The sequence below is a fragment of the Mustela nivalis genome (assembly GCF_964662115.1).
Source record: "Mustela nivalis genome assembly, chromosome: 10".
Lineage (NCBI taxonomy): Eukaryota > Metazoa > Chordata > Mammalia > Carnivora > Mustelidae > Mustela > Mustela nivalis.
The window spans coordinates 5,748,991-5,776,798 of NC_139029.1; the positions used below are offsets into that span (position 1 = coordinate 5,748,991).

Sequence of the window (27,808 nt, forward strand, 5' to 3'; positions counted from 1 at the left end):
GACAGGAGCTCCCACCTCCTGGATCCTAACATCCCACTGGACGGCTCCTATGCTGAGAGCTCCTGCGTGTGCGGCTGCTTCCCGGGCCCCTTCCGCACGGCAGGCCCCTGCAGCAGGAGGTCAAGGGTGGTCCAACCCTGGCAGGGGTGATGGGCCTTCACTACTCTTTGGAGTTATTTAAATCATCACCAGTGGGATCCCCATTCTACCCTGAGAAAGGCTGCTCCTCAATCCTACCTCTGTCCGACACGGCCCCTGGCTCTGCCTCCCTCACACCGGGGGGCAGATCTCACATCCTGTCTCACACACACACACACACACACACACACGCGCGTCTCTAACAAAAGCCTCCAGCTCTGCTGTATGTTCGGGAGTCAGGGAGGGGAGGCAACCCTCCTTCTCCTGGGCCCCCTTCCCAGTCTCACTTTCAGGGCCCCTCGGTGTTCACTGCACCGCTGAAGGCAAGCAGAGGAGCCCGGACCCCAAATTTTAAAAGATCACAACTCTCCGACCGCCTCAGCTCTCGCTGCTCCCCTTCCTCCAGCAAATACTGTCTCCTGCGCTGTCCAGGCAGTGGGATCCCGGAATCCCGGGACAGACCTGTACCCTGGAGCGGCTCTGATGCTTCGGCACAGACTCCCCACAGGAACGAAGCAGGTGTTGGTGAGAAGTGATCATACGTGTTTTATTGAGCACACAGACGCAATGCCATCGTCCTCCCGCAATATAATTCACGATTAACAATCCTCAACTCCGGTAAAGTCCCCGCGAGAACCTGTCCCAGCTTCTTAGACGCCATTACGTGGGACATCACACTTTCCAGGGCCGGTGTTTCTGGAGATGGATACGGCAGGAGGAAGACCGCCTCCGTGGGACTGCAGAAGAGTTCGTTTCTCTGGCAGATGGGGTTCCTTCCATCCTGCCGCCCCAGTAATGACTTTGGTCCTAAGAGCTGGTGTGACTAGGGGCCACCCAACGGTGAACCCAGCTCGGTGAGGGGCGCGTGCTCACTGCGAGCTGGGGTTGGTGATGGGTCAGTGTGGAGAGAGACAATGCAGAAGCCCTCTGGATGGGCCCAGCGGGGCCTGCGCTCCACGCCGGGCTGGTCCTCAGATGTCCATGGACACCCGGCAGTCAGGAAGAAAGCCCAGGAGGGATGCTCCACTCAGACCCGCTGATCAGCTCTTCTGCGTTACAGCCCCGAAGCAGAGATCGGGAAGTCCTTCAGTTCCTTCTTCTCCGGGTGCACCTCTGACACCTTATTCATCTTGGTGAAAATCTGGTTGATCTCCATGAATGTCTTGCCCTTGGTCTCAGGGACAACCAGGAAGATGTAGACGGTGGTGAGAAGACAGATCACAGCAAAAATGATGAAGCTGTAAGGTCCGAGGCCCACCTGGGGGAAGGGCATGGGGGGTTCACGTTCTCGAGGAGGTTCTCCCCTTACTGCCGAGGATTTGCACACCTGGGGCCCCCGGGGCACACTCACTTGGATGAATGGGAAGATCAAGCCCACGGCGAAGTTGGAGAGCCAGTGGACGCTGCCCCCCACCATGAAGGCCGCCGGCCGGGAGGACTGCAGGAAGATCTCGGTGATGAGCAGCGCGGGGATGGGGCCTGCGGGCACAGAGCGGGAGAGGAGGTAGAGCAGGAGCAGAGCAGGCCCTCAGACGGCCCCGGAGCCCCTGCCGTGTCAGGTGGCCTGAGGCATCGGGACCAAAGGGGCAGCATGTCTCGGGAACTCCCAAGCTGGTGGCCAAGCAGGAGGAGAGGGTCAACAGGAGGAATTGGGCACCACAGGGGACACTGCGTGAGGTCCCGAAAAGGGGCCTGTGACCGCCCGTAAGGATCTCTAGGCCAACCACACAGCCCCCGTTTCAACCCACACAGTCAAGGCTGCTTTCTGCTCTCACTCTCATTATGCTCTCTCCAAACCCCTTGGCGACAGGAAGGCAGGAAGAGAAGCCATTCTGGGGTTGCGTCCCGCCCTCCAAGGAGTCTCTCGGGGGAACAGAGGTTTCTAGGGCTGATGGTGCAAGAAAGGAGACCAGCACAGCATAGAGCCAGCGCTGGGGTACGTACTGGGCCCGAGGGCGTGTCCGACCACGTAGCAGATGACGCAGGCGATGCTGACGTAAGGCATCCAGGAGATCGTGTCCTGTGGGGAGCAAAGAGGTGGGATCACAGCCAGCAAAGCAGGGACAACCGGAGATGGGGAACGTCGGGAACCTTGGTCCCCAGAGGGCCAGGGGCTCTCCGGGGGCTGGGACAGGAAGGCTCCTGGCTCCTCCACCAGGCAGCCCCCCTCGGACGCCCCCGGACAACCAGCCATCCGTGGGCACTACGGCTGCGTTGTGGGGAGGGCGATGGGGGCTGACGGTCCCCAGGCATCTGATTCCGTGCGGCTGCTCAAAGGTCATTCCGCTCTTCTTCCCTGGGATGCAGGCGAGGGTGCAGGGGGTGGACAGAAGCCCCCTCCTCACCTGCAGGGCCAGAGCAGCCGTCAGCACGCAGCAGGCGGCGAAGCAGACGGAGAAGCCCAGGAGGAGAAGGACCCTCCGGCCCAGGAGCTCCACCACGAACACCTGCAAGGGAGAGGGCACAGGGCAAGCTGGAGGTCCAGGAGGCCCGCCAGAGAGGGGGGGGGGCATACCTCTGCCGACAGCGGCCTTCACAGGAAGCCCCACACTCCCCCTTCTGAAGGGGCATCTGTGAGGAGAAGCGGGCGGGCTATGCCCCCCAGCAGCTGCCACACCACCCAGGCCAGCGGTGCCATCTGCCCCTGGCACAGGAAGAGCCCCAAATGTCAGACACTGGGGAGGAGGCACTTCCTACGGTGGAAGCTTCCAGAGTCAGGGGGCAGGGTCTCCATCCTGGGGGTGGCGTGCACAGGCTGGCATCTGACAGAAGCCCAGAGGCGGGAGACGAGGACCTCAGGCACCTCAGATCGAGCTCTTTCCTCAGCTAGGACCCCCCCTCCCCCCCACTCTTCAGAGGCCTCCATCGCCGGTGGCTGTCGGGGACTCACGGCACAGACGGTCATCAGCACATTGACGGCCCCGGTGCCCACGGTCACGTACTGGACGTCATGGTGTTTCACCCCTGCACTCAGGTAGATCTGGTCTGCGTAGTAGTAGATCTGGAAGGGACCCCCGGAGGCTGGTGGGGACCTCGCGGCAACGCCCGTGATCCGGTGAGCCCCGCGAGGACACCGGCCGCCCGCCCCGGCCCCACAGCCCCCGTACCGCGTTCACCCCCGACAGCTGCTGGCCGCCCATGAGGATGATGATGGAGATGACCTGCCACCGCAGGGACCTCATGCTGAACAGCTTGAGCACGGAGATGAAGCCCGCCGCCTTCTCCGCCTCGTCCTCCTGCCGGATCTCCTCCATCTCCGAGCCCACGTCGCCCCAGCCCCGCAGCTTCTTCAGCGCTGGGGGAGGGGAGCAGGGGGGTGGGCTCGGGGGGGTCCCAACTTCCCAGGGCCGCGGCCTCCATCCCCTGCCCCTCCCCACCCAGGGAAAAGCCCCTGCCCCCCCACCACGGTAAAGCCGTACCGTTTCTGGCAGCCACCTCATCCTTCTTTTGAATCAGCAGGTACCGGGGGCTCTCAGGGAAGAAGGGCAAGAGGAGAAGCTGCAGGGCCGCCGGGATCCCCGTCAGCCCGAGCAGGATGGGCCAGCCTGCGGGGAAGCCAGTGCCCACGTGAGCGCCCACCCCGGCCAAGTCACCTGCCTTCTGTCCCCGCCCCCTCCCCCGCACTCCCCTGTTCTGGACCCCAGCTGGCCGCTCTGTCCCAGACTAGTTTCCTTAAGAGCCTGACCCAGAGCTGGCGACACGGGACCCCCTCCCGTGCCCAGGACTCTGCCGGGCCCCCCGGGACACCTGAACTGGACCGGTCCAAGCCACAGTGACCCTAGAAACGAAAACCACAAACAAGGCCAATGTCTGCGATGCTAGGAGGGATACATGAAGCGCGGTGTAGTCACAAAACAGAATTCTACACCGCACGGGAAAGTTAGCCAACGCGACGGGAGCCGGCGGCAGAAGCCGACGCTGGACCCCGCACCCAGCGCGCGACGGCCAGAAGCAGAAGACTGACGCGGCCTTTGCAAAACGTGGTAAACAGCAAGGCAAGGATGGGCTGATGAATGTCAGCACGGGGGTGGGGGGGCAGGCCGGGGTCAAGGGCGCACAGAGGGCTGACCCGCATGGCTCCAGTTTGGACCTTTGTCCAGACCAAACGCGGTGTTTGATTTCGGGTGCAGCAAACGTACGCATGTTTGTGTTTTCGGCGCTCTTCCTTCTCTGTGTGATTTCTCACGACAAACATGTCCCGGCGAGTCAATGAGTAGTTCGGGCTCCTTCTAGGGGCTGCTAACACCCTGCCCCTCGCCCCGTTCCCCGAGGGCTCACACTCCGTGATGATGCGGACCTCCACGTGCCAGGCCCTGCTCGAGTGGCTCTTCGGGTGATTAACACGGACGTGACGTCATGACGCAGGTGCCAGGACAACCCCACCGCACGCCTGCAAACGCAGCCTTCCCTCGCCCCCGGCTCCATCGCCCAGCAGCCAACAGCAGGTGTGGACCGGTCTCCGATCTGGGCCCCTGCCGTCCGGCTCCGCCCCCATCCCACCCCCTCCAGAGAAACTCTCTTGGAGATGCCAAACGGCCAAATCCAGACGCCCTGCTGACTCCTTCTCGTCCTCTGTGCCTTGCCCACCTCTCTTCTGGGCTGCCTGCCTTGTTCTCCAGCACCTGTCACCTGCCTGCCCTCCACACACTCCGCCCAGAGCAAGCGAACCACCAGTGAAATAGTCTCAAGAAAGGATGGACAGATGCAGTCCGCAGGGCACTTCAAGTTCCCTGAATGCACAAAGAACTCCTGCGTTTCTACCCCCTGGCCGTGTCTGGACCTGCTGCCTCCCCCACCCCTGCCCCAGGCCCTCCGCCCTTTCTGAGGCTCCCCTCCTGGGGCAGGACCAGCCACTCCCTGCTGCACACCAGCAAGCACGTCCCAGGGACACTGGGGCTCTGCAGACTGCCTGCGTCCTGCCGATCATTTACGTGCCATTGCTGGGAGACAGGAACTCACCCCTTAACCCCTGGCCCCTGCTCCTTACAAGGGTGACTGAAAGGGGGACAGAGGCCGTTAAACATGGACCTCGGCCCAAGTCACCTTGACACACATCCTAAGGAGGCCAGGGACGTATTACCCAACCTCTCTGTGCCTCAGGTTCCGCGTCTGTAAAATGGGTGCAAAACTGGGATCTGCTTTAGAGGGCTGTTTGGAGGATTGAATGGAAATAATATGAAGACCTGGGGACTGGCCCACAATAAGCACATTTTATGTTCTGGCTTGTGTAACTGTTAAGGGCGATCTCCCTTTCTGAGGATCGAACCCTGAGACCTGAAGGGGGTATCCTGCAGAAGCAGTGTAGTTACCAGTGACTGTGCACCTACTATGTGCTGGGCCTGGGCTCTCCAGGAGGGACATAGCAGGTGCAGTCGCTGGCTTCACAGTCAGGATCTCGGGTGGGGGCCGGCCCTGCGGCTCACCACCTGACCCCCACTTTCCTGGCCTATGGAATGGAACGATCACAGCCCCCCCCCCCCCAGCAGCGTTGCTGGGAGGCTGGAGAGGCGGCGGCAGGAAACCTCAAGCACACAGCCTGGAGCCCCGGTGGCCGTCACCGCCAAGCCCTGGGCCCCTGTGTGGACAGCCAGCGAGGAAGCTGGGAGAGAGTCCGGCAACAGCTCTCCCTTCTCGCTCCTTCCAAAGCCCCTCATCCATGTCCTCTGAGGGACTGGGAAATGTCAGCTACACGGTCCCCACCAATGTACTGAGAGCCTGTTCTGTGCAAACGCTGCACCAGCCCCGTGGGGGCCAGGCAGCGTGGTGAGCCCAGCCAGCCGACCCGAGAGGAGAACAGCTCGCAGAAGCATCCAGTCGCAGCAGAGGGAAGCCTGGCGTCTGGGGCGGCCGGACCTCACCTTCCTTGTTGGCCAGGAGGCTCCGGAGACCGAAGATCTGAGCCACGAGGATGCCAACGGTGATGAAGAGCTGAGGGACCACCCCGAGGGCTCCCCTCAGGTTTTTGGGGGCCAGCTCCCCCAGGTACATAGGGACAACGTTGGAAGACAGACCTGGCAGGGGATTGAAGCAAAAACACCGTCAGGAAACATGAAGTCTGGCAGGAACAAGCTGTGTCTCCAAACACTCTCTACTCTTATCCAGCCGTCACAGCAGCTGGGCGGAAACTTCCGTCTCCAAACGGCGAGAATAAGCCAACCCCTCTTTTAATTCTTCGTCCTTTAAACTGTAAGGGAAGAAAGGTCATCTGAGCCCAGAAGTTTGTCGACAAGCAACCTTGCTTCTCGATTCGTCGCCGGCACCAGGGAACACAGGTGGCCTGACCCCTTGGGCTGCCCTTAACTGGCTTGGTGCCAGGGAAGAAAAGCCCAGGTGTGGTCTAGCACCTTCTCCCCCTGGCTCCTTGGGGGAAGCTGTTCTGATGGGGCCCAGGACCCCTGCCCACCAATCCCATCTATCTGCAAGCATCACAATCGTGAATGTATATCGGGGGACAATTGCCACTTCTAAACACCCACTGTTTAGTTTTCTCGTCTTACTGGAACAAGGAAGAACAGGTGGGACTTAGATTTTATAGCCTTGGAAGTATTTGCACATAGATCATCCCATCTAATTGTCCCAAAAGCCCAACAAGAGGCTGAAAATCTTGGACAGAGGTTGGGTGGGTGGTCATGAGTTCCAGTATTGAACACCCCGTCAGGAGTCAGGCTGGGGCTCAGAGACACGTGGGTCTGAGGGGGCTCTGGCGGCGGGGAGGTGGAGGGAACAGTGTGGCGGTGCGTGGAGGTTGGAGCTGTTGGCAGCGTGTGGGTACTGGAGGATGTCCGGACAGGAGGGAGCATCTGAGAGCCAAGGGTTCAAGCCTGGCGATTCTGCCCAAGGATGTCTGCTCGGTGTTTAGCAGAGGCTCGCTGCTACTCACACTGGCCCTTCCCAGCTGTCAGAGCAAAGAGAGGCCGTCTTTGCAGCAGCCTTGAGAAGTCTGGTGGGGTATGTGTATGGGGAGACCCCGCAGGCCTAGTGCCCAGAGGACTGGGAGGAAGCAGGGGCCCTCGAGGGGCGGACTCCGTGGTCACCAGTCAGGGCCCGGCGGGTGGGGGGAACCCCACATCTCCGCGACAAGTACTTCCCATGACAGGGACAAAAGTCCAAGAGGCAAACATCAGGAGGTTTGTGAAAGGACGGGGTCCCCTTTGTGCTGGTGGAAAGTAATTCCCGCTCTGATTCAAAAGTGACTCCAATGGGCGATCCCAGCGGGCCTGTTGGGACCGAGTCGGAGAAGGTGCCTTTTAAGTTTGAAATCCCTTCGGTGAAAGCACTTGGCGTTCTTGCCACGTGAGCTGACGTGAGCTGACGTGAGCTGACGGACGGTGAGCCAGCGAGTCTCAGGCCCCGCTGTCTGTCCCTGCGTCCTTTGCTCCCGTACCCTCTTTGGCAGAGCAGTCATTCCCTTCCTTTTTAGGATGTCCGAGCGGCCGGCTGCTGGCTCGCTCAGCTTCCTGACTATCTCGGGAGCTCTGTGAAAGAGCGCACCGTGAATGGGTTAGGACGTGAGAGCCAGATGGGACCTGAGGACCTAGGAAACTCCGGACACCTTCTCAGGGGGCCTGTGAGATCAAAAGCATTTTCTCAGAATGCCGAGATAGCACCGGTTCGTTCTCCTTTTCCCGTGAGCACACAGTGGAGCATTCCAGAGGCTACATGGGACGTGGTACCATAGCCACTGGAACGCAGAAGCAGGTTGGAGAAGCCAGACATTAAAGAGATTTGCAAAAATGCAAAGCAATGCCCTTCTTCTCGTTAGGTGCTTTGGTTTTAGCATATATAGCTCTTATAACGGGCTTCTGGTCACCATTTAAATGAATTAAATGAACATATCTTGGTTGCAATCTTTTCTTTCTTTCTTAGATTTTTATTTATTTATTTGAGAGAGAGAGCGAGCATGAGCAGGGCAGGGAGAAGCAGAGGGAGAAGCAGACTCTCCTCTGAGCGAGGACATGGGGCTCCATCCCAGGACGCTGGGATCATGAGCCGAAGGCAGACGCTTCACCCACTGAGTCACCCAGGTGCCCCTTGGCTGCAACTTCTAAGTTGTAAATATTGACCAATACAACCCACATGAGCAAAAAGCTCTTTGGAGCCTCAGTGATTTTAAGAGAGTCAGAAGGGCCTGAGGCCAAAACTTCTGAGACCCACGGACTTGAAAGTCCTGCTTATTTAAGAGAAAAGGATGGGCGTTTTGTGATTTGTTATCTATTGGAGCCTAATAGCTCCCCACTGGAACTAACCCTAAAGGGTTGGATGGTCCACAGAAAAGCGCTTGCCTGTACCTGCCCAGAGCCGGCGCCTCCCAGAATCGCTAGCCCAGCCCTGCTGCGGGGGAGTCAGGCCAGGTGCCCTCGGGGCTCGGCAGTGGAAGCAGAGGGAAGCTTGTCCCAGGGCCCATCACTCTGTCCACCACAGGACCTCTCCTCTCTTCAAGGATCTTATTTTCCTCTTCTTCTTTCCGGCCCCTCAATTCCTCACTGACACCAGGTTCCTTGCTGCGTCCCCCACTGTCCCCAGTACCCACTGAGTGGCTTGCTGACATGCGGCCCAGATATCCGTCTGCCCCTAGCCCCGTGATTGGAAGGGGGAAATGAGACACGTTGGCACTGCCAGGGCCGGGTGTGGGGTTGCTGGCAAGGCGCCCAGGATGCGGCATTTGGGGGGTGCTCACCCTGGGGGCCCACCCGGAAAGCGCAAGGCTCCGAGAGTGGGCATCTCACTTGCCCCCCACCCCCAGGCCTGGGAACTACAGTCTACAGAAGAATGCCAAGTCAGGGGAAGGTCGCAAGCACGGTTTTAGCCCCATCTCTCTGGTCGGAAGCGATGGTGGGGGAGCGCAGACTTCAAGGGTGGCTTTGGAGGGTTTGCAAGGCGAGAGACCCCAGCCAGTCCTTACTCTGCGCAGCAGGTGGGCCAGGGAGGAGGAAGTGCAAAAGGACCTCTGAAGAGCCCTTTGCAAACTTCACCTTCCTGCCCGCGTTAGGAGGGATTTGTCCATTACATTGCCATGCTTTTCTAGCCATGACCCACAGTAAAAAATACAGAAACACGTTTGACACTGCAGCCTGAGGTTCATACATTATCAATAAGCGAAGCAAAAGTTCCAGAGACAATCCTTATCTTTATGACACACGACACTGTCTAGTCTGTCTAGAAAAAAAACATGCTGCTCACTAATCAGGGGTCACCGCCCACTCACTGGCTGCCTGTTGTTGAGAAAACACAGACAAAGAGCCAGGTGGAAGCCTACCTCTGCACAGGATCCTGTATTTCTCTCTTTCACGCAAGGGCTCTCTCTGCAGGAAGCAGTACAGGGACGCTTGCCCCTGAATGCACCTGAGACTCAGTGTAGCCTCCAGAGTTCTAGTTCAGGGCAGAGGAACAAGCAGCTTCTGCTGCGCCTGCGTGCTTCAGTGGCCCCAGAATGGTCCAGACCCCAGCACATGCCCCTCCTCCCCGAGAGCGGTAACTCAGCCCAGCATTATTTACCTGCACATATTCCCACCAAAAGTCTGGACACAATGATCATCTCGAACGACCGGGCAACCTCGCTGCACCCCATTAAGATCGCGGGTACAATGGAGAAGATGTTGTTGAAGAGCAAAGTCCCTTTCCTGCAGAGGACGAAATGTCAGTTAGTCCGGGTGGAGGATTCATTCATTCGTTTAACGGATGTTCACCAAGCGTCTGTCCAGTTATAGCAGTGGGCTTTGCTGCTGCTTCCGTCTGTGATCGAAGGCGGAGAGGGGTCAAGTGCACAGCCTGGCCAAGGCACAGTCTCCGTGGGAGCCAATGGAGATGACCACAGTGCAGAGCGCATCGGTCACGGGGAGCAGAGAGAAAGAACCAAACACTACGATACACTTAAGGGTTTTTTTTTTTTTTAAAGATTTTATTTATTTATTTGACAGAGAGAGAGATCACAAGTAGACAGGGAGGCAGGCAGAAGTGGAGGGGGAAGCAGGTCTCCCACCGAGCAGAGAGCCTGATGCGGGGCTTGATCCCAGGACTCTGAGATCATGACCTGAGCTGAAGGCAGAATCTTAACCCACTGAGCCACCCAGGTGCCCCACACTTAAGGGTTTTTGAAATCATCAACTTGCATGATGTTAGTAGAATCTTGAAACCAGATCAGGTAAGGACATTAGAATAAATGTATAGGGTCAACCTCATGGGTATCACAAAGATGGAAAAATCGTACATGAAATATTAGCAGACTGAATTCAACAGCATACAGAAAAATCTTTCAGGGTTAAAATGCCACATCTGTCTGGGAAAAACAAAACTGTGACATTATTTTTTAAATGACAGAAGTCTATCTTTGTGACTCCAGGTAGGTGGGGAAGGCTGTCTTCAGACACAAAAGGCAAAAACCGTAAATGAGAGTTTAAGTCTGACCACTTGAACGTGTAAACATCTTGTATGAAAAAGATACTATGTGTGTGACTAAGCAATAAAGCAACAGATCGAGAAGATACTCGCCTGATACAACAGTGTTGCCCGGACAGGCCCAGAGATGGAATTTCCTCCCAGCCTTATAATCCTGGCTAAGGGACAGCATCTCTGTGTTCGGTTTTCCCATTTTGAAAAAGGGGATGGGGCTGTTGTATGGACTGGAGGAACTAAAAACCCTTAAAAAAAAAAAAAAAAAAAAAAAAACACCAAACCCTGAAAACTCTAAAAACGCAAGCTAAGGCTAGAGCCTGGCACACAGGAACCCCTCAATGAACTGTTAGTTGCTACGGTTATACAAGGAAACCACAAGCCAGTGAATAGCATTTTTATCACGTTCTCAGGCAGACAGCTGGGCACGCAACTGCCTGCTCATCTGGACCAAACGGATCAGCGTGGACCCAAGTCCTTTACTCCAGGAGACCTGGCCTGCAGATCTGTGACCTGACTGCTGCTCTGGCTGGCAGGGGGAACTACCAGGTCCAACACCAACCTCCCAGGAAGACCTCAGAATCTTAGATCCCAAAGCAGAGGTTGGATGTTTCTAATCTGGGACTCTTTTTGAAAAGTACTGGAGAGGGCGCTGGGTTCTGGCCTTGACTCTCAAGCTAACAAGATATGTGGCCAAGATGATTTGACCTCACCTAGCCTGTGTGCTCGTTCGCCAAGGGAAGGGGCTGGAGGCGAGGAGCTCTTACATACCACAAGTAACAAGGCCGCTTTCTCATGCCCATGGAATTTACAAGAGAGTGTGACGTCTTAAGGACCTTTTTTGGAATCAAATATACAACCTCTAATGCTTCTAGAATTAGGGGCAAAGATAGGAGCTCTGCCCCTGACGTTCACAACACCCTTAGTGAGAGTTGCCCCGGGACCATGTGGTTTCACCCTCGAAGGCCTGACAGTCATCTCAGCCATTTCAGAGTTTCATGGGAATTTAATTTGGGCTCAGTTTTGCGTATTACTTGATCCCAAGGTAAAAGGACAGAGCAGTGAGTTTGTGTTTGTTTGGGAAGCAGAGTTCGAGAACACTGTGCTGTGACCTACATTGGGACTGACATCGTGGTCCTGTTACCTGGGTTTGAATCCTTTAAAAGCACACACGCACACGCACATACACACACACACACGCACATGTACAGGCACACACACACACACAGAGGAGGAGAGAACCTGTTTTGGTTTTGGTAAGGAACATACCTGCAAGGCAGGAGAACAGAGAGAGGGAGTGAGTCCGGAGCTGGAAAGTACATTCTGGTCTTTCTGGACCTGCCCCCAGAGCCCGAGACCCGCCACACCCACGTCTAGACCCTGCCTCCGTCCCCGGCCATGTGGTCAACATCAGGTCTTCTTAAGACCCTTTTAGAAGGGGCGCCTGGGTGGCTCAGTGGGTTAAGCTGCTGCCTTCGGCTCAGGTCATGATCTCAGGGTCCTGGGATGGAGCCCCGCATCGGGCTCTCTGCTCAGCAGGGAGCCTGCTTCCTCCTCTCTCTCTCTGCCTGCCTCTCTGCCTACTTGTGATCTCTCTCTGTCAAAATAAATAAATAAAATCTTTAAAAAAAAAAAAAAAAAAAGACCCTTTTAGAAGGGCTGCCTGGGTGGCTCAGTTGGCTAAGCAACTGCCTTTGGCTCAGGTCATGATCCCAGAGTCCTGGGATCGAGTCCCACATCAGGCTCCCAGCTCCATGGGGAGTCTGCTTCTCCCTCTGACCTCCCCTTTCATGCCCTTTCACTCTGTCTGTCTCTCTCTCTCAAATAAATAAATAAAATCTAAAATAAAATCTTAAAAAAAAAAAAAAACCCTTTTAGAAAACAGAAATCAGGGTGCCTGGGTGGCTCAGTGGGTTAAATCCTCTGCCTTCGGCTCAGGTCATGATCCCAGGGTCCTGGGATCGAGCCCCGCATCGGGCTCTCTGCTCAGCAGGGGGCCTGCTTCCTCCTCTCTCTGTCTCTCTGCCTACTTATGATCTCTGTCAAACAAATAAGTAAAATCTTAAAAAAAAAAAAAGAAAGAAAACAGAAATCATCACACCAGTTATTACCTAGTTTTACCAACAAAAAAACCCGATTTCGGCTTTAGGCTTAGGTTTTGAATGGTCGGGGTCTGGGAATTTCAGGAGCTGGAAATTCACCTGGCCTTACCTGCCAAATTTATTCACCAAAGGGCCGACCATGAGGGAGCCGAGGAAGCCTCCAAACGGGAACATGGACACGGAAACAGACCACAGCAATGTCAAGGAAAACTCGTTGATGTAGTTATTGCTGCGCTCATAGTAGGTCTGGTTATAAAACTCTTTCATGAGCTGGAGAACAAAGCGGAAGACAGCACCAAAATAACTTGACCCCGTTTTGCAGAAAGCACACCGTGGGCTGTCAGGCCCCCCCCCCGGGGACGACCTGGGCACACTGACAGCGACACCAGGGAGTGGCAGGGAAGAGGGACAGAGTGGTACAAAGAGAAGCTAGCAGGGGCGGGGAGATGCCAGGCACCCTGCCCAGGACGTAGCTAACCCGTCTTCTAGGCCTTTGGACGACCTCTGACCCTCCAGACTCCTCTGGAGAGTACAAGGCTGGGGAAGACCAGAGCACCCCCCCCTCTGTACCCCCGAGGCCAGCCCGCGAGTGAACAGCCAGGCTTGACTGTCCATGAAAAGCCAAGGCCAGGCACCCAGCTCCCCCCCAGGGCCGCAGGTCACTCCCTCGGGCCTTCGCTGGGTCTTGTGGGTACCTCCGTCCCCCGGGACCCGAGGGCCCACCATGTGCCCCAGCATGCACGGACCGCCACCCCAGAGGCCACTTCCAGGCACGAGCTGCTCCAAACCCCAACCCACTGGCAGGGGTGGAGGGTCTGCGTCTCACTACCCCCAGCGACTTACCTCGGCAGGGGAGTTAACGGCGGCCACGTTGTACCCATACTGGAAAGATGACCCAAAGGCAGCTATCAGCGTCGCCAGTGAAAGTACCAGCGTCAGCCTCTGTGGGAGGAGAAACCCTGGCTTAGGTCAGAGGAAGCAGCTGGGTTTCAAGGGAACTTTTACCCCAAAGTCTTCTAGAAGGACGCAAGACAAATCTGGAGATCTGTGGTCTTTCAGCTGCTCCTGTCTCAACACCTACTTCTACCACCTTGTAGAAAGTTCCTTGAGCCAAAGCATTTAAGGGCTAGCTGATTCTCTGCTCTGGGGGGCTTTCCCAGATGCACTGTAGGGCCACCCGTCCCTAGGTGTCTCCAGCCATCGCTAGATGTCGGCCTGGTTGGGGAAAGCGACTGCCCCTGAGTACCACTGGGTCAGAAAGTCACCAAAGGTTCACCTGCTCCAACACTCTACCTCTGTCCGAAATGCTTCCCCACCACCCCACCGCGTGCCCGTGTTTGCGGACCGCAGCCAGCCGCGCCCACGTCCTCCCCTAACAATCGAAGAGGAGAAAATGTGAACAATTCTAACTGTTTCTTTAGGGCCGCGATTAACTTCCTTGAGCCTCTGGACTTTTGCTCTAACAGGCACAAGGAGAAAATATTTAAATACAGGTTTCTGGGGACTCAAACATGCGTGTTCTATGATCATGTTCCCCTTTGACACGGAGGAAACTGAACACTTAAAGACGGGGGGAAGTCGTTAGTAAGGTCACGAAAAATTGGAGAAAAATAAAAGTGGAAAAAGTTTTTCTCTAGAATATGCAGATTTCTCATCGCTTCTTGGCCTTTTGGCTAAGATCAAGTGTAGAATATGCAGATTTCCTTTTTTTTTTTTTTTAAGATATTTATTTGACAGAGAGAGAAAGAGAGAACAAGAGAGGGGAACAGCCCGCTGAGCCGGGAGCCTGACACGAGACTTGATCCCAAGACCCTGGGATCATGACCTGAGCCGAAGGCAAACGCTCAACCGACTGAGCCACCCAGGGGCTCAGAATCTATAGATTTCATCTTGCATCTGCCGCTGCTACTTTCTAGCTTAATTGCTAGAATCTTCAGTTTCCTCCTCTTTAAAAGGAGGGTCAATCACACTCCCCCAGAGTTGTTGCAAGGTTGAATCACGGAAGCGTCGAGCTGAGGAGGTGAATCCACTGACCGGGGCCTGGATGTGGCTCTCAGAAGCCGCCCCTGGAGCATCTTCCTCTCCGTGCTCCCACGGAGGCCCCGTTCCGCGGACATGTGCTCCCTCATGGCTGCCGAGGTCCCCGGGTCTCCCTCCAAGCAGCACCTCTGCAGAGAGCTGAGGAGCCAGGCCGGAGGCAGAGACACCACAGAGCATGAGCCGGTTAACATCCAAGCAGCATCCAAGCAGCAGCAGGGCAAGACCTGCCCCGAGGCCCCACAAATGAAACCTCGCCCTCTCCTCCCTCCACAAAGGAATTAACAAAGGGTTCATTCAGCAGGAAGTTTCTGGCAAGGGGGTAAGAAGCATGGGCTCTGGTTTCCAGTCTCTCCTCAGCCCCCGCCATCCCCTGGGGCCAGCACGAGGAGGAGGTGACCAAAGTGGGGGGCAGTGTTGGTGCCCAGGAGACAAAGTGGGTTCCCGGGCTGCTGCCACGCTACCCTGTGCTTGCTAGAGGTGGGGAGGGCACAGGAAGGAACGCGCGTGCACCCCCCTCACCCCAGATGCAAGTCGCTCCCCGGGAAGTGCTCTGGGCAGTCACTCCCTCCCTCCATCCCTCCAACAGATGGTGGCCCCCTCGGGAGCCCGCATTGTTCTAAGTGCTGGGGATATTGGGGAAAGCAAAACAAAGTCCCTCCCCTGTGGGGGTTCTACTGCTGGTTTTGTGGAAGGGGGTAAGAAGGGAGGAGGAAGGCCGCAGGCAGGGAACTGATGAACAGTTTTCCTCTTCCAATTCTCTTCCACGTAAATGATTCACTAGAAACACAATAGGCTTCACTCAAACTGCCCAGGGCCCCCTCCTGACCGCTTTCTACTCCGGTGGGTCCTCTGGTTTGAAGACCTTAGCAGAGCTCCTCTGGGGGGGGGGGGGGGGCTGGCTGGTGCCCCAGATCGCAGGACACTGCCAGGCACCACGGACGGTGACCCGACTGCTTTTAGGTGACCCGACTGCTTTTAGGAGATCGCAGGGAACACACGAGGACGAACTCCAGCCGCAGACGCTCCAAGCCCAGAGCGTACAACGTAACGTCCGTGCTTTGTCTCCCTCCCTGAATTCAAGCTACAGGCACGTTCTCTGGACCCGGAGGAGTCAGGGGTTACCCTCCGTCGAAACCGTAAAGACATTCTGGGTAGGTTCTCGCTGACCACGCTGTCCAAATGCCTTCATTCATTAAACAAATAGTGGCTGAGACCTGACTCTATTCCAGACACCAGGCTACAGTCTGGTGAGCAGGTCGGCCCCCTCCACATCACGGTCCAATGGGGAAGGCGGACATTTAAAAAAAAAACAAAAAACCCAACCTAATAATTTAATAGTTTAACTATCACTGTACTGAGCTCTACAGAGGAAAAAAAACACAGACGTGGTTTAAAAGAGGAGCCAGAAGTGAACAGGGGCTTGGGTGAAGGCGTGGCTGAGCCAGGGCAGAAGCACTAGCTCTGAGGACCATCACGTCCTCACAAAGTTAAACAGAGTATTCGAATGACCCAGCGGTCCCACACACAGGTGTCCCTCCAAGAGAAAGAAAGACACGTGCATGCAAACACTTGAAAGCAAATGTTCATGGCATCATGATTCCTATCAGCCCTGAGCTGGAAACCATCCAAATACGGATCAGCTGATGAATGTATCAACAGGTGCCGTGCAGCCAGACCACGGAAGAGGACTCCACCAGAAGGAAAGACAACAGACTGACACGCACGACACACGGTGACTGGACCTTGAAAACATGCTAAGTGAAAGCAGCCCGTCACAAAGGAGCCCCTGCTGTCTGCCTTCGCCTTTGCGAAAGGTCCGAAACAGGCAAATCTAGGGAGACACAGACGGTAATTGGGTGGTCGCCAGGGTCTGGGGAGAGATGTGGGTTACGGCCACGGGGCACAGGGTTCTTTTAGGGGTGATGAGAATGGTCTAAACTTACCCATGCTGATGGCTGCACAACTGTACATTTGTGTATTTTATCCAAATTGTATACTTTTCATGGGTAAATCACATGGTCTGTGAGTTACGTTCTCAGGAAAGGTACTATATTTAAAAGGCATTAAAAGCAAACCGCAGTTTCTTTTCTTTTCCTGTTTCTTTTCTCTTGTCTTTCTTTCCTCTCTTTCTTCCTTCCTTCCTTCCTCTCTTCTTTCTTCCTTCCTTCATTCCTTCCTTTCCCTTTTTTTTTTTTTTTTTGGGGCAGGCTTTCCAGCAGGGAAAGAGATCTAGTACTGGGCTGGAGTAGGGCATGAGAGGGAAGGGGCCCAGGTCTCCCAGCAGCTTGTAAAAGTGACAAGTGGCCTTCAGACATGAAAGGGGGTGGGGTGTCTCCTCAGAGGCCAAGGGGAGCCATGACCCAGCTCTGCTTTCGGGAGCAACTGCACGTTCCTCACGCCCACACTAAACGGGCTTCCTGTTTCAGAACACCGAACACATTTTCAGACTTCATTCAAAAGCCACCTTCAGGGCCTGGCTTCCAACTGGATGTGATTTAAGGGTGCTGGGAAAGGAGCTTTGCCCCCAAACAGCTCCCTTTGGGAATCTGCTTCCTACAGCCATTCCCGCCGTCCGGAATCTCCCAGGAGAACTCCAACGTCTCCAGAAAAGTTCGTTCTTATGAATGATAAACTCTTCGACTCACTTTCTCACACTTTCAATCCCAAAGTTCACAAACAGAAAGGGAGGCCTAGGTGCGGCTGGGGCACAGCAGAGGTGTCTTGCCTTGTGGCTCTGGTGGTTTTGAGCTTGGTTTGGGGCGGGGGGCGGGGTGCAGCATAAGGGCCCGGGATCGGATCCTACGCTCCTGCTGCTGGCTGTTTGGCCTTGGGCCAGTTACAGAACTTCTGTCTTGGCTCCTTCCCCGGTAAAATGGGGACGGCCCTCCCTCCCTCACAGGACTGAGGCGAAGAATGAATGAGTTCATACATGAAAAACACTTGGCTTATAGTGAGTTCTACACACAGCCCTGCTCTCATCACCAACACCGATCACACCAGAGGGGAAGTGACTTATCCCATCACGCTAGGTGTGCTGTTGATGGAGGCACATCCCCCCCGCCCAAAAAAATTATGTCTTCATTTTCTAAAAACACTTGGCTCATTTTTCCTCCCAAAAGTCCTTTTTCTTGGAAGAAAAATTCTTGATGCACATTGGTCAGATTCTGGTCTTTTCTCTTTACATAGGAGGAACCCAAAGGCCAATGAGGCCATGGTCACACCGCCAATGGGGGGACAGAGAGCCCCACGGAGCCCCCTCCATCAGCCCCACGCAGCCCCAGCTCTCCGCAGGGTTCCCAGGCCCCTCCACTTTTCCACGGCTCCACAATGCTCCCTGGGCTTCCCTCAGTAACCTGCAGGTATTCCCATAGCCACCGTGGGAATCAGGCATCCCAGGAAGCCCAGCACGAGTCCTGGCTTTTGTCCTAAGGGGCAGGTCAGGCCTCAGGCAGCCGGGAAGGGGAGGCTTCCACCCCCCACTCCCCACCCCCTCCCCCACCCTTGGAGCGCGGGCTTCCTTCTTTGGAGAATCCAGGGGGCAGGCATCTAGCTAGAATCAGCCCGTACCTGCTGCATGTGACCATTTTAATCATATCCTATCCAGATGTGTGGCTTCCTTTCAGGGACCACCTCGCTTTTCTGTTCTCCTGCGGCCTCATCTGAGGGCAGAGCTGGCCAGGGCGTTCCTCTTTGAAAAGAGGGCACAGACCTGATGACCCTAAGACCCTAAGTTCTGGCGGCCCCCAAGACCCTAAGTTCTTGAGGACTCACAGCCCCTTTTCTAGGAGATAGAGGCCTTAATGGCTGAGCACGCCCATCTTTCTTGGTTGTTGCAAGAGTCAAACGAGATCCACATGGGAAGGCTCAGTAACCTTCAAAACATAATTCTCGCAGCACAAGAACGCCTCTAATGAGAAGAGACTAGGGAGGCTGCTAAACGGACTGCAATACACAGGCCAGGCCCCCACAGCAAAGAGTCCTCGGACCCCAAATGCCACTCATGCCCCTCTCTAAAGGATGAGCAAAAGTAGTAACATTTATGGGGGACCCACTACAGGCCAGGTAATTGGTCTAGTAGCCGTAGGGGCGGTCTGGTTATTATCCCCATTTTACAGATGAGAAGGCTGAGGCACAGAGCAGTTAAACAACGTGCCCAAGTTCCCGCAGCTTGAACAGGATGGAGCAGGAACAGAACCAGGACCTCCCGCCTCCCACACCCGCTCTGAACCCGCAGAGTGCTCTCGACCTGTCTGTGGACCGGGCTCCCCTCCGCGCCCGGCTCCGGCATCACCGGCACGGGCAGGTACCTCTGTCTCCACAAATACAAGCAGATGCGCCGCAATGCCTAAAATGCGAATTCCTCGTGATAAATTCGTAAGCTCGGTCTTCCCGAATTCTCCTCAATCTAGAGACTCTCGAAGGACAGCCGAAATTCTCTGAGCGAGGGGAGTGGGGCAGGAGGGGAGAGGCCAGAAAACGCTTGTCTTGAAAACAAGGGAGCCTCTCCTCTCCAAGGCCGGGCATCCCTGCTCCCAGATGGGAAGGAGGCTCGAGTCGGTTCTGAGTCTCCTCTGCATCCTCCCCCCCCCCCCACGCCGGCCTCGCCGCGTGCGTGACTTGCCCCAGAACCGAATGCCAGTGTCCCGAAGCCCCCATCAGAACAAATCAAGGAAAGCAGCTCACCCACATCGTGCAAGGGTTTTGTGGGGCCGGGCCGGGTGGGGTGGGGAGGGCAGAGGCCCTTCTCCTCCAACTTTTCTGGGTAAAGCACCGGGGACAACAAAAGCCTTGACCCGGCTTCAATTTGGCGGCAGGTACTTTTCAAGGCTGTTCGGGGAGAATGATCCCCGGCCAGTCTCCAAAATCTAAGTGTCCCCGACTCCGTCTCCTAGTCCCTGTCAAAGCGAGCTCGAAGGTTCCGTCCGGCGGCCCGGTCCCTCCCGGGAGCAGAGCCGAGCAGCCGTCCGCAGCGGGCCGCTCGGCGCTGCCTCCTTCCCCGGGAGGCCCACTTACCCCCTCCTTCTTGGTGGGGCTTTGCTGCTCCATCTTGGGCTTGCCAGAGGGGAGCGCCTGCGACTTCCTTTCAGCCAAAATAACAAAAGCACTGAATGGAGAGAGAAAACATTCGGGTTGTACTTTGGCCGCGCCAAAGATCAGCCAATAGCATTTTTACAGCCAGCCCCGCACTGAATAACCCTTTCAGGAGCCCCGAGGTGTGTGCGTGCCGTGCGTGTCTCCTTTCACGTCTTTTAAATGCAAAGCTTGGGGGTTGGCTCAGCCGGCGGGCGCCCCCTCCCCCCAGCACCCGCGGCAGCGCCTGCCCGATGGGGCGGGCTGTGGGCCGTGGCTCCCCGAGAACCTCCACCCGTCGGGCTCGTGATGAGTGGCTGCGGGAGTTATTTCTGTCACAAACACTCGGAAAGCCACCAGCCCCATATCGTACCAGATAGCACGAGGCCAAGGGTTAGGGTCACCAGAGTCTCCGGGGAAGTGGTCCCTGCCAGGAAGCCCGTCCCTCTGGGAGCCCGCTTTTCCTCAAATAACCGAGCCACACTAGCTCGGAGAGTGTATTTTCCTTTGCGAGGACCCGAGGGGCCTGAACATGTGACTTTCTCTGTGATCATCACTTCTGTAAAGGCAGTGAATAGCTCAGATGCCTTTATGTGCAGGGCAGGGAAAGGGAGTCACGGCAGCTGGCCTGGGTCCACCGGCTCTGCCAGGCGAGGCCACGGCCACCTCCTGTGCTCAGCGCGTGTCAGCCCCGCGGCTGGAGCGTGAGCTTCCTTGGAAGCAGGGGCAGCCCGGAGCAAGGGGCGGAAATCCAGAGCAGAGTCCCACAAGGCCCACGGGCTTTTGTCTTTACGGGATATAGTTCTTGTTTTACTTGCTGCGGCGCAAATCTATTAATTCAGCCACTCCCCTCCCTCCTTCCCCCATTTTTTTTTTTTTTAAGATTTTACTTATTTGTCAGAGAGAGAGAGCCCAAGCGGGCGAGCAGCAGAGGCAGAGGGAGAAGCAGCCTCCCTGCTGAGCCAGGAGCCAGAATCCTGAGATCATGACCTGAGCCAAAGGCAGATGCTCAAACCAATCGAGTCACCCAGGTGTACCTCCATCCTTTCCCAAATAAATAACCAGGAGTCCACTGTGTGCTGGACGCCGTTCCTACATCAGTAGCAGGCTTGGGAATTGTGACCAGGGTCTTACCTGCGGGAGACTGTGAGGAGGGTGACAAAGAGCCTGTGCGTGTGCGTTGGGGGCCCCTGTGACCCTGTCGTGAGGGAGGACTGGCCATTTTTCCCCACCAGCTCATTCCCTGTCCTTTCTTGTGTCACAGCATGACCAGAGGTTCCCAATCATTTCAGAGAGCTCTGGAGAATTCTCCAAAGAAAATGCACTTTGGTGGGGGAAGAGGGGGAGGGGGTGAAGGGAAAGACACAGATTGTGCAAACAAAAAGAAGTGGCCTCTGTTGGCAGCCCTGAGTCATGGCCAGGCCCACCTGCCCCTGGCCTCCTGCGTGATGAATGACAGCGTGCTTGGGGAGGTGGCAGGGGCGGGGGGGGGGGGCAGGGGTACGCCCTGCCCAGCACCTGACCTCCCCAGCCCCAGCAAGGCCCTATTTGGTTCCTGTGGGACTCAGGCATTGCAGGCATGGCCATGTGTCCCCAGCACCCCAGCAGGGCCAGCCAACGGGGTACAACCCCTTGCCTGGGCTCCTGCCACTGGGAGCACCCAGGAGCGAGCCCGAGGGCTGGGGGCTGCACCCCTCGTAGGTGCTGTCTGTCCCTGCTCCAACCCTCCCAGCCCAGGGACTGGGCCCAGCAGTCTGGGGTCTCCAGCTGCTGTTGAGCCCAAGGAAGGGCCCTGGGACTCAGGGGATCTGGGCATTCAGATGGGGGAACGGGCCGCCAGTTGGAGGCACACCCCTGGCAGGTTGACTTGGGGTCTGTGGTCTGCACCCCACCCCTTAAATGATCTCCAAGTTGGGGGGGCGTCTCAGACTCTGGCCTCTGGGCCCTGCCCTCCCTGCCCGGCCCCGGTCTGAACTCGAAGAACCTGCCAGTTGAAGCCTATTTTTGCTGTGTGGTTTATTTTTATTTTTATTTTTTTTTTTTTAAAGATTATTTATTTATTTATTTGACAGAGAGAGATCACAAGTAGGCAGAGAGGCAGGCAGAGAGAGAGAGAGGAGGAAGCAGGCTCCCTGCTGAGCAGAGAGCCCGATGCGGGACTCGATCCCAGGACCCTGAGATCATGACCTGAGCCGAAGGCAGCGGCTTTACCCACTGAGCCACCCAGGCGCCCCGCTGTGTGGTTTAAAATGACACTAATGAACACCACTGATTGACCCAAGGACAGGCTGAGGTGTGTCCCAGGATCACGTACAAGTTTCTCCGAGAAACTGCATTTATTTTGAAACTACCTCTACCAAGAGCTAAGGAATCCCTTTTAAAGGAAAAGTGGACAGTTATGGGGCCATGCTTGGTCCTGGCAGGGCCCTCCTGCCACACTTCCTCACCTTCCACACAGTCTGGGTCCTCATTAGGAGGATTATTATATTAGGACTTTAGTTATATTATTATATAATTTATATATTATATTATATTGGGATTTTATTATATCAGGATTTTATCATTGAGGGACGAAGGACCCAAAGAGGGCCAGGTATTAGGGCCTCTTTAACCTCTCGTGACCCAGGAAGTGTGGCCAGGGACTCTGACATGAGGATCTGAGTCCCGGAATTAAACTCCCAAAGTGCTATCACTAACATAAAATGTACATATGTCCGCGCACAACCTTAGGGGACTTATCAGAATCTGACAACAGTGGTTATCCTGGAACGTGAGATCACAGGTGATTTTGATCCTAGTATATATTTACATTTATATTTTATTCTTAAAAGGCTTATTTCATTTTGTTATTTTTTTTTTAAAGATTCTATCTATTTATTTGACAGAGAGAGAGAGAGAGAGAGAGATCACAAGTAGGCAGAGAGAGGGGGGCAAGCAGGCTCCCTGCCGAGCAGAGAACCCGAAGTGGGGCTTGATCCCAGGACCCTGAGATCATGACCTGAGCCCAAGGCAGAGGTTTAACCCACTGAGCCACCCAGGCACCCCTTAAAAGACTTATTTTAGAGAGAGATCCAGGAAGAAGAGGGGCCAAGGGAGAAAGAGATCTCAAGCAAACTCCCTACTGAGCATCGAGCCTGACATGGGGCTCGATCTCACCACCCTGAAATCATGACCTGAGACCTGAATTCAAGTCAGGGTTAAGTCAGATGCTTAACCTAAGAAGGCACCCAGGCGCCCCTCCATTTATATTTACTGAGCCTAATGCTGTACGGGAAGGGGAGTGCAACAGGGTTCCAAGAGAAAAACTGCCTTCTGCCCCAGGCGGCTTAGACTCTACTTGAAGACACAGTTTAACCAAATAAACACATTGATGAATTTACAACAATAAAAGAGCTCTAGAGATGGGGGTGGAGGGCTGGTCAGGGAAAGCAGTCCTAAAAATGTGAGCTTGAGCCGAGACAGGAAGGAAGGAGGAAAAGAGCTTACCCAGGCAAAGGGGGTGGGTGGGGAGGGGGCGGTGGAGAGGGCTTTGCAGACAGGAACAGTATGGGCCAAGGCCTGTGGTCGGAGTGTAATGCCATCAAGAAATTGCTAGGTCAGTGTGGCTAAGGAGCACAAGGCAAAGAGGAAGAGTGTAGGGGGGAGGCTGGCGGGCAGGCTGGGCCAGACTAGACTTAGTACTTGAAGACCACGTGCATTAAGGAGCTCGATTTTTGTCCTAGGAGCAGAGAGAAGGCGTTGAGTTTCGAGAGTGATCAGGTTTGCGTTCTTCCAAACTCACAGTGGCTACCTGGAGGTGAACCACAGAGGGAACAGAGGTTCACAGACTTGGGGGAGAGGGGAGGGAGCAGTTTCTTTGCTGTAGACCTGCCCTCGGAGGGTAGCGGAAAAGATGAGAGAAGTCAATTAATCCGAGAAATATCTAGGCTATAAAAGTGACAAGACTTGCTGACTGACAGGGCCAAGGGCAGTGAAACAGGACGACTTCTGATGACTGTTGCAATGAAGAATCAAAATGATCTTTCTGAAAACGAAGCTTTTCAGAATTACCAGTTTATGTAGGAAAATTCAACAAAAATGTAAAAAGTTGAAGTAGCACCAGAAGGCAGGGGGGCAAATCCCTGGGTTGTTCTGAGACCAAAGATACCAGGACTTTGGGTCACTGCTGCTCTCACTTCTACTAGGAATGTTCTGGAATCTTCAAGTTTTGCTGCAGGCCTTTTTTGAACAGACTGCTGTGGCTCCCCCAACCCCAGATCAATTTGCTCAGTCCCTTGTCAACAGTAATAGAATTTGGGGAAGGACTTCTTGGCTGAGCAAAATAAAGACTGCATTTCCCTAGGTCCCTTGCAATTGGTGTGGACATATGACAAAGCTCTGTATAATGCAAAGGGGTCGCTGGTGGTGTGACTGGATTTGGTTTTGTGTTCAGGTTAAAAAAATGCGTGGGATTTAAGTGGGTCTGCCCCAACCCTTTTTTTCCCCTGGAAGACCTGTTATTTTTATGTGCCACACAGTAGAACGTGGGGTTCCCTAGGAGCAGGTGCATGGTGCTACAGCAGAAACACCGGCATGGGCCTCAGAGGGGCACAGACCGAGGCTGCCTGCCCAGGAGCAGTGTGCACACGGGATTGCTGGATTCGAAGGCGGAGTGGGAAGGGACTGGGTCGTCTCCATTCCAGGTTGAGATAAGGAAGCGGTGATGAACAGGTCCTAGCGTGCATCCAGCTATCCAGACCCGTGGTCCTGGGGCAGTGTAGGGGAGGTGGAGGGGGTCCGGTCTGTTGACCTAGGACTTTTCAAGCCTGGTGCTCAGTGGGGTCAACCGCACGCCACCCCGGCTGGCCATCTGGCCATTGGAACTCAGCTCAGCAGAGAAAACCTATCAGATCCGAGTTAGCGTTCTTGCTCCTTAGGCCGGTTAGGAGCTCTGACACTGAATCTGGCTCAAAACTCGATCAGGCATTGCCGGGGCAGGGAGGCTGCCCGTCACGCTCCGACATGCCTGGTGAGTAAACTTCAGAGACTTTACAAGAACAGAGTTTGACCTTGCTTATCAGTGTGCACAAGCACAAACGGGTGTGTCCCCCAAGAACCATGGACAGAAAGCGTGAAAGCCAGGGGGGTCACGAGGCTCCTTGAGGACCCAAGGGGCCTCCCTCAGTTACACATTACCATAGGTAGACAGCTCTTTGTTTAGAGCTGTCATAAAAACACACAACAAAGCTTCCTATCTTTAGTATACAGTTTGCTCTATCTACTATGTGGGGTAAGTGATCGCCTGAACTTTCTCACTTTGCGAGACTAAGGCTCTATGCCTGCTCCACCACGTCGACTGCCCATTTCTTCCCCCCAGCTCTAGGCAACCTCCACTTGCCTTTTTGTTTCAATGAACCTGCCTACTTTAGTCACCTCATATAAGTGGAATCATACACTATCTGTCTTTTTGTGACTGGCTCATTGCACACAGCATAGCGTCCTCAGGTTTCATTCGTGTTGTAGGCAAGGCTGTGGACAAATTGGGAGGCTTGGAACATTGCTGGTGGGAATGCAAAATGGTGCAGCTGCCGTGGAAAACAGAAAGAAAGTTAAACACAGATTTACTTTATGACTCGGCAATTCAACTCCTAGATATATACCCGAAAGAATTAAAAGCAGGTACGTATGCACGTGTTCATAGCAACACTATTCACAATAGCCAGAAGGTAGAATCAGCCCAAATGTCCATCAATGGATGAATGGATAAGCAAATAGTGACATATACCCCACAATGAACTATGCAGCTATAAAAAGGAATGAAGTGTTGCTACATGCTGGGTGAGCCTCCAAAACATCACACTAAGCCAAAGAAGCTGGGCACAGAAAGGTACATATTGCATGATTCCATTTATATGAGAAATCCTGAAGAGGTAAATCCATAGAGACAGAATGCAGATTGGTGGTTGCCAGGGGCCTGGGGAGAGAGAAGTGGGGAGGGACTGCTTAATGGGCGTAGGACTTCCTTTGGGGTGGGGGGATGGGAACGTTTTAGAACTGGATAGAGTCCTGGATAAGCTGTGAATGTACTAAATGTCTGGGAGTTGTACCCTTCGCAAAGGTTAATTTCATGTTCTGTGAATTTCACCTTCCTACAAGGGAATACTGAAACAGTGTCTAATGATCTCGCTACTTTGTATCTTTCAGAAAGTGTCTAGAGGCATGTTAATAAAGTTAAAGCATACTCTTCTCCCCCAAGGTTAAAAATTATGACTCTAGTACAAATTTTAAAAAGCAGGTGTTAAAGATTTTAACTCACTACTGAGGGACCCAGGCAGCTGTTTTAACTGGTTTGAAAGAGAATCTGAAGAGCTGACTGGTTTATAGATCAGGAATGCTGGAAGGAATGGATCTAAAGTGGCTTCCCGGGAGGGCAGTCAAGGAACCTCTCCATACAGCATTGGTTTAGTGCCTCAAGACAAGTATTTTGTGCTAGGATGGTTATTTACAACTTGCAGAACTGTAAACTCCAAGGCGGTATAAGGCAGAGCCCTGTGGAATTAGGAAATGTAACGCAGTAAGGTGTGGTTTTCCCACTGAGGCCCACTTCCCCTACATCATTTGCAATTAGCCTCGATCACCGTTATCAGCAAAGGCTATAAATCAACACACAGCCCCAGTCTGCTCCACGCCTTTGTTGAACACTTACGGCACCCCCATGGGATTAGTTCAAAGGACAGGGCCAGAGAACGCATCTTACATCTCCAACCTGGGGTCTTGAGGGACGGGTTAGGGAAGCCAGCAGCCCTACAGGGGCTGCCAGGTCACTCCAATTCCCGTCAAACCATGCAAGCACCCGCTCATACACCTGAAGGCCCCAGAAGCACAGTTCCTCCAGGCCTCTCTGGCTTACCCGCAAGCAATAGCCACAGCACCTGGGAGCTTGCCAGAAACGGAGACTCACAGGCTCCATCCATCCCAGACCGGCTCAGAAACTGCATTTGAACCAGCTCTCCTTCACAAACATCAGAGAAGCCCGGCTGTGAGGCTTCCCGGATCTGAGCCCCACCAGAGCAGACTTACCCTCTAGCCTTACGCGGCATCCTGAGCTCTCACTTAGGGTTAGTGGTTGGCCAACTTCAGACAGCGCTCAGCACCTGTCCTGACTCCCTGCTCTTGCCTTCTGCTCTTGGGGAGGGGAGAAGCAGAAGACCAGCCCTGGCTGCTGGGAGAATGCCTTCTCCCCAGTGCCTTGGGCCCAGGCAAACCCAGGAATTCGCTGTCTGCCGGGAAGAAGAGAAGCTACAGAAGGGATTCGCCGAAGGGAGGGCCTCCTCCCACCTCTGGCGAAATAGTCACAAGGAATTCCTCAAATACTTGATAAACTGGGGAGGCCCAAGAGTCTCCCCTCTCGGGCCTCCCAGGACTGCTGGGCCGGGAGCCTTGGGAAGATAGTGGGGGGGCTGTGTCGGGCGGGGCCAGGAGGAGAATCTTCGTGTCACTTAGAGATCACGACAAAGGCTGACAGTATATGAGGCTGAGCATCGGGTCTCCTGTTGGTGCCACTAGTCCCGTGTTAGGTGAAACTGAGGCGGAGGGAGGTCACGGTTATTTGCCCACAGTGACAGAAATGGCAGCACGGTGGCTGACCCGCTTTCTTCCCTCCAGAGCCCCCTTATCCACGAGCCCGGTTGTTGGGCTCACCTGTTTCTCCTGCTTCCTTTCTTCGGCCGCAGCCCATCGGCCCCCACACGGCTTGACGAAGATGCCGTGGCCATCAGCATCCATGCCACTTGCCTTTTCCCGCGAGACTCTGGCCCAGAAGGATGGAAGCTGCACAGAACTTCACGGTCCCCTGGGAGAACTTCCCAGAGACTCTCGTCAGCTCTGTAATAGAACGCCTCAAGCGACATTTACACCCAAAACTCAGAAGTCCACTTCCAAAGTTTTACCTCAGATGCCCACTAGTCCGAATCTGTGATATCATGATCCCGGTGCCCAGCTAGACTCCGGATCTCAGGACTGTGAGTTCAAGCACACGGGTTACCTTAAAAAAAAAAATTAAAATAAAAAAAATATATATATATATTTTT

General features: G+C 54.7%; 1 protein-coding gene across 6 annotated transcripts; it reads right to left on the bottom strand.

Moving 5' to 3' along the window:
• Positions 1-660: 660 nt before the first annotated feature.
• LOC309841829 (solute carrier family 2, facilitated glucose transporter member 5) lies at positions 661-27,748 on the bottom strand. Of its 6 annotated transcripts, none has more exons than XM_082685348.1 (13): positions 27,420-27,748; positions 19,683-19,773; positions 13,473-13,571; positions 12,739-12,899; positions 9,634-9,758; positions 5,997-6,149; positions 3,558-3,683; positions 3,246-3,433; positions 3,029-3,139; positions 2,484-2,585; positions 2,083-2,158; positions 1,490-1,617; positions 661-1,396 (listed from the first exon to the last, which is right to left on the bottom strand). In XM_082685348.1, the coding sequence occupies exons 1-13, from the start codon at positions 27,626-27,628 to the stop codon at positions 1,193-1,195; spliced, it is 1,773 nt and encodes a 590-aa protein (XP_082541474.1). In that variant the 5' UTR covers positions 27,629-27,748; the 3' UTR covers positions 661-1,192. The 6 variants fall into 6 exon arrangements, with proteins under 6 accessions (XP_082541474.1, XP_082541476.1, XP_082541479.1 ...); XM_082685350.1 differs by lacking the exon at positions 27,420-27,748 and adding an exon at positions 26,799-26,833; XM_082685353.1 differs by lacking the exon at positions 27,420-27,748 and adding an exon at positions 20,874-20,952.
• Positions 27,749-27,808: the final 60 nt, after the last annotated feature.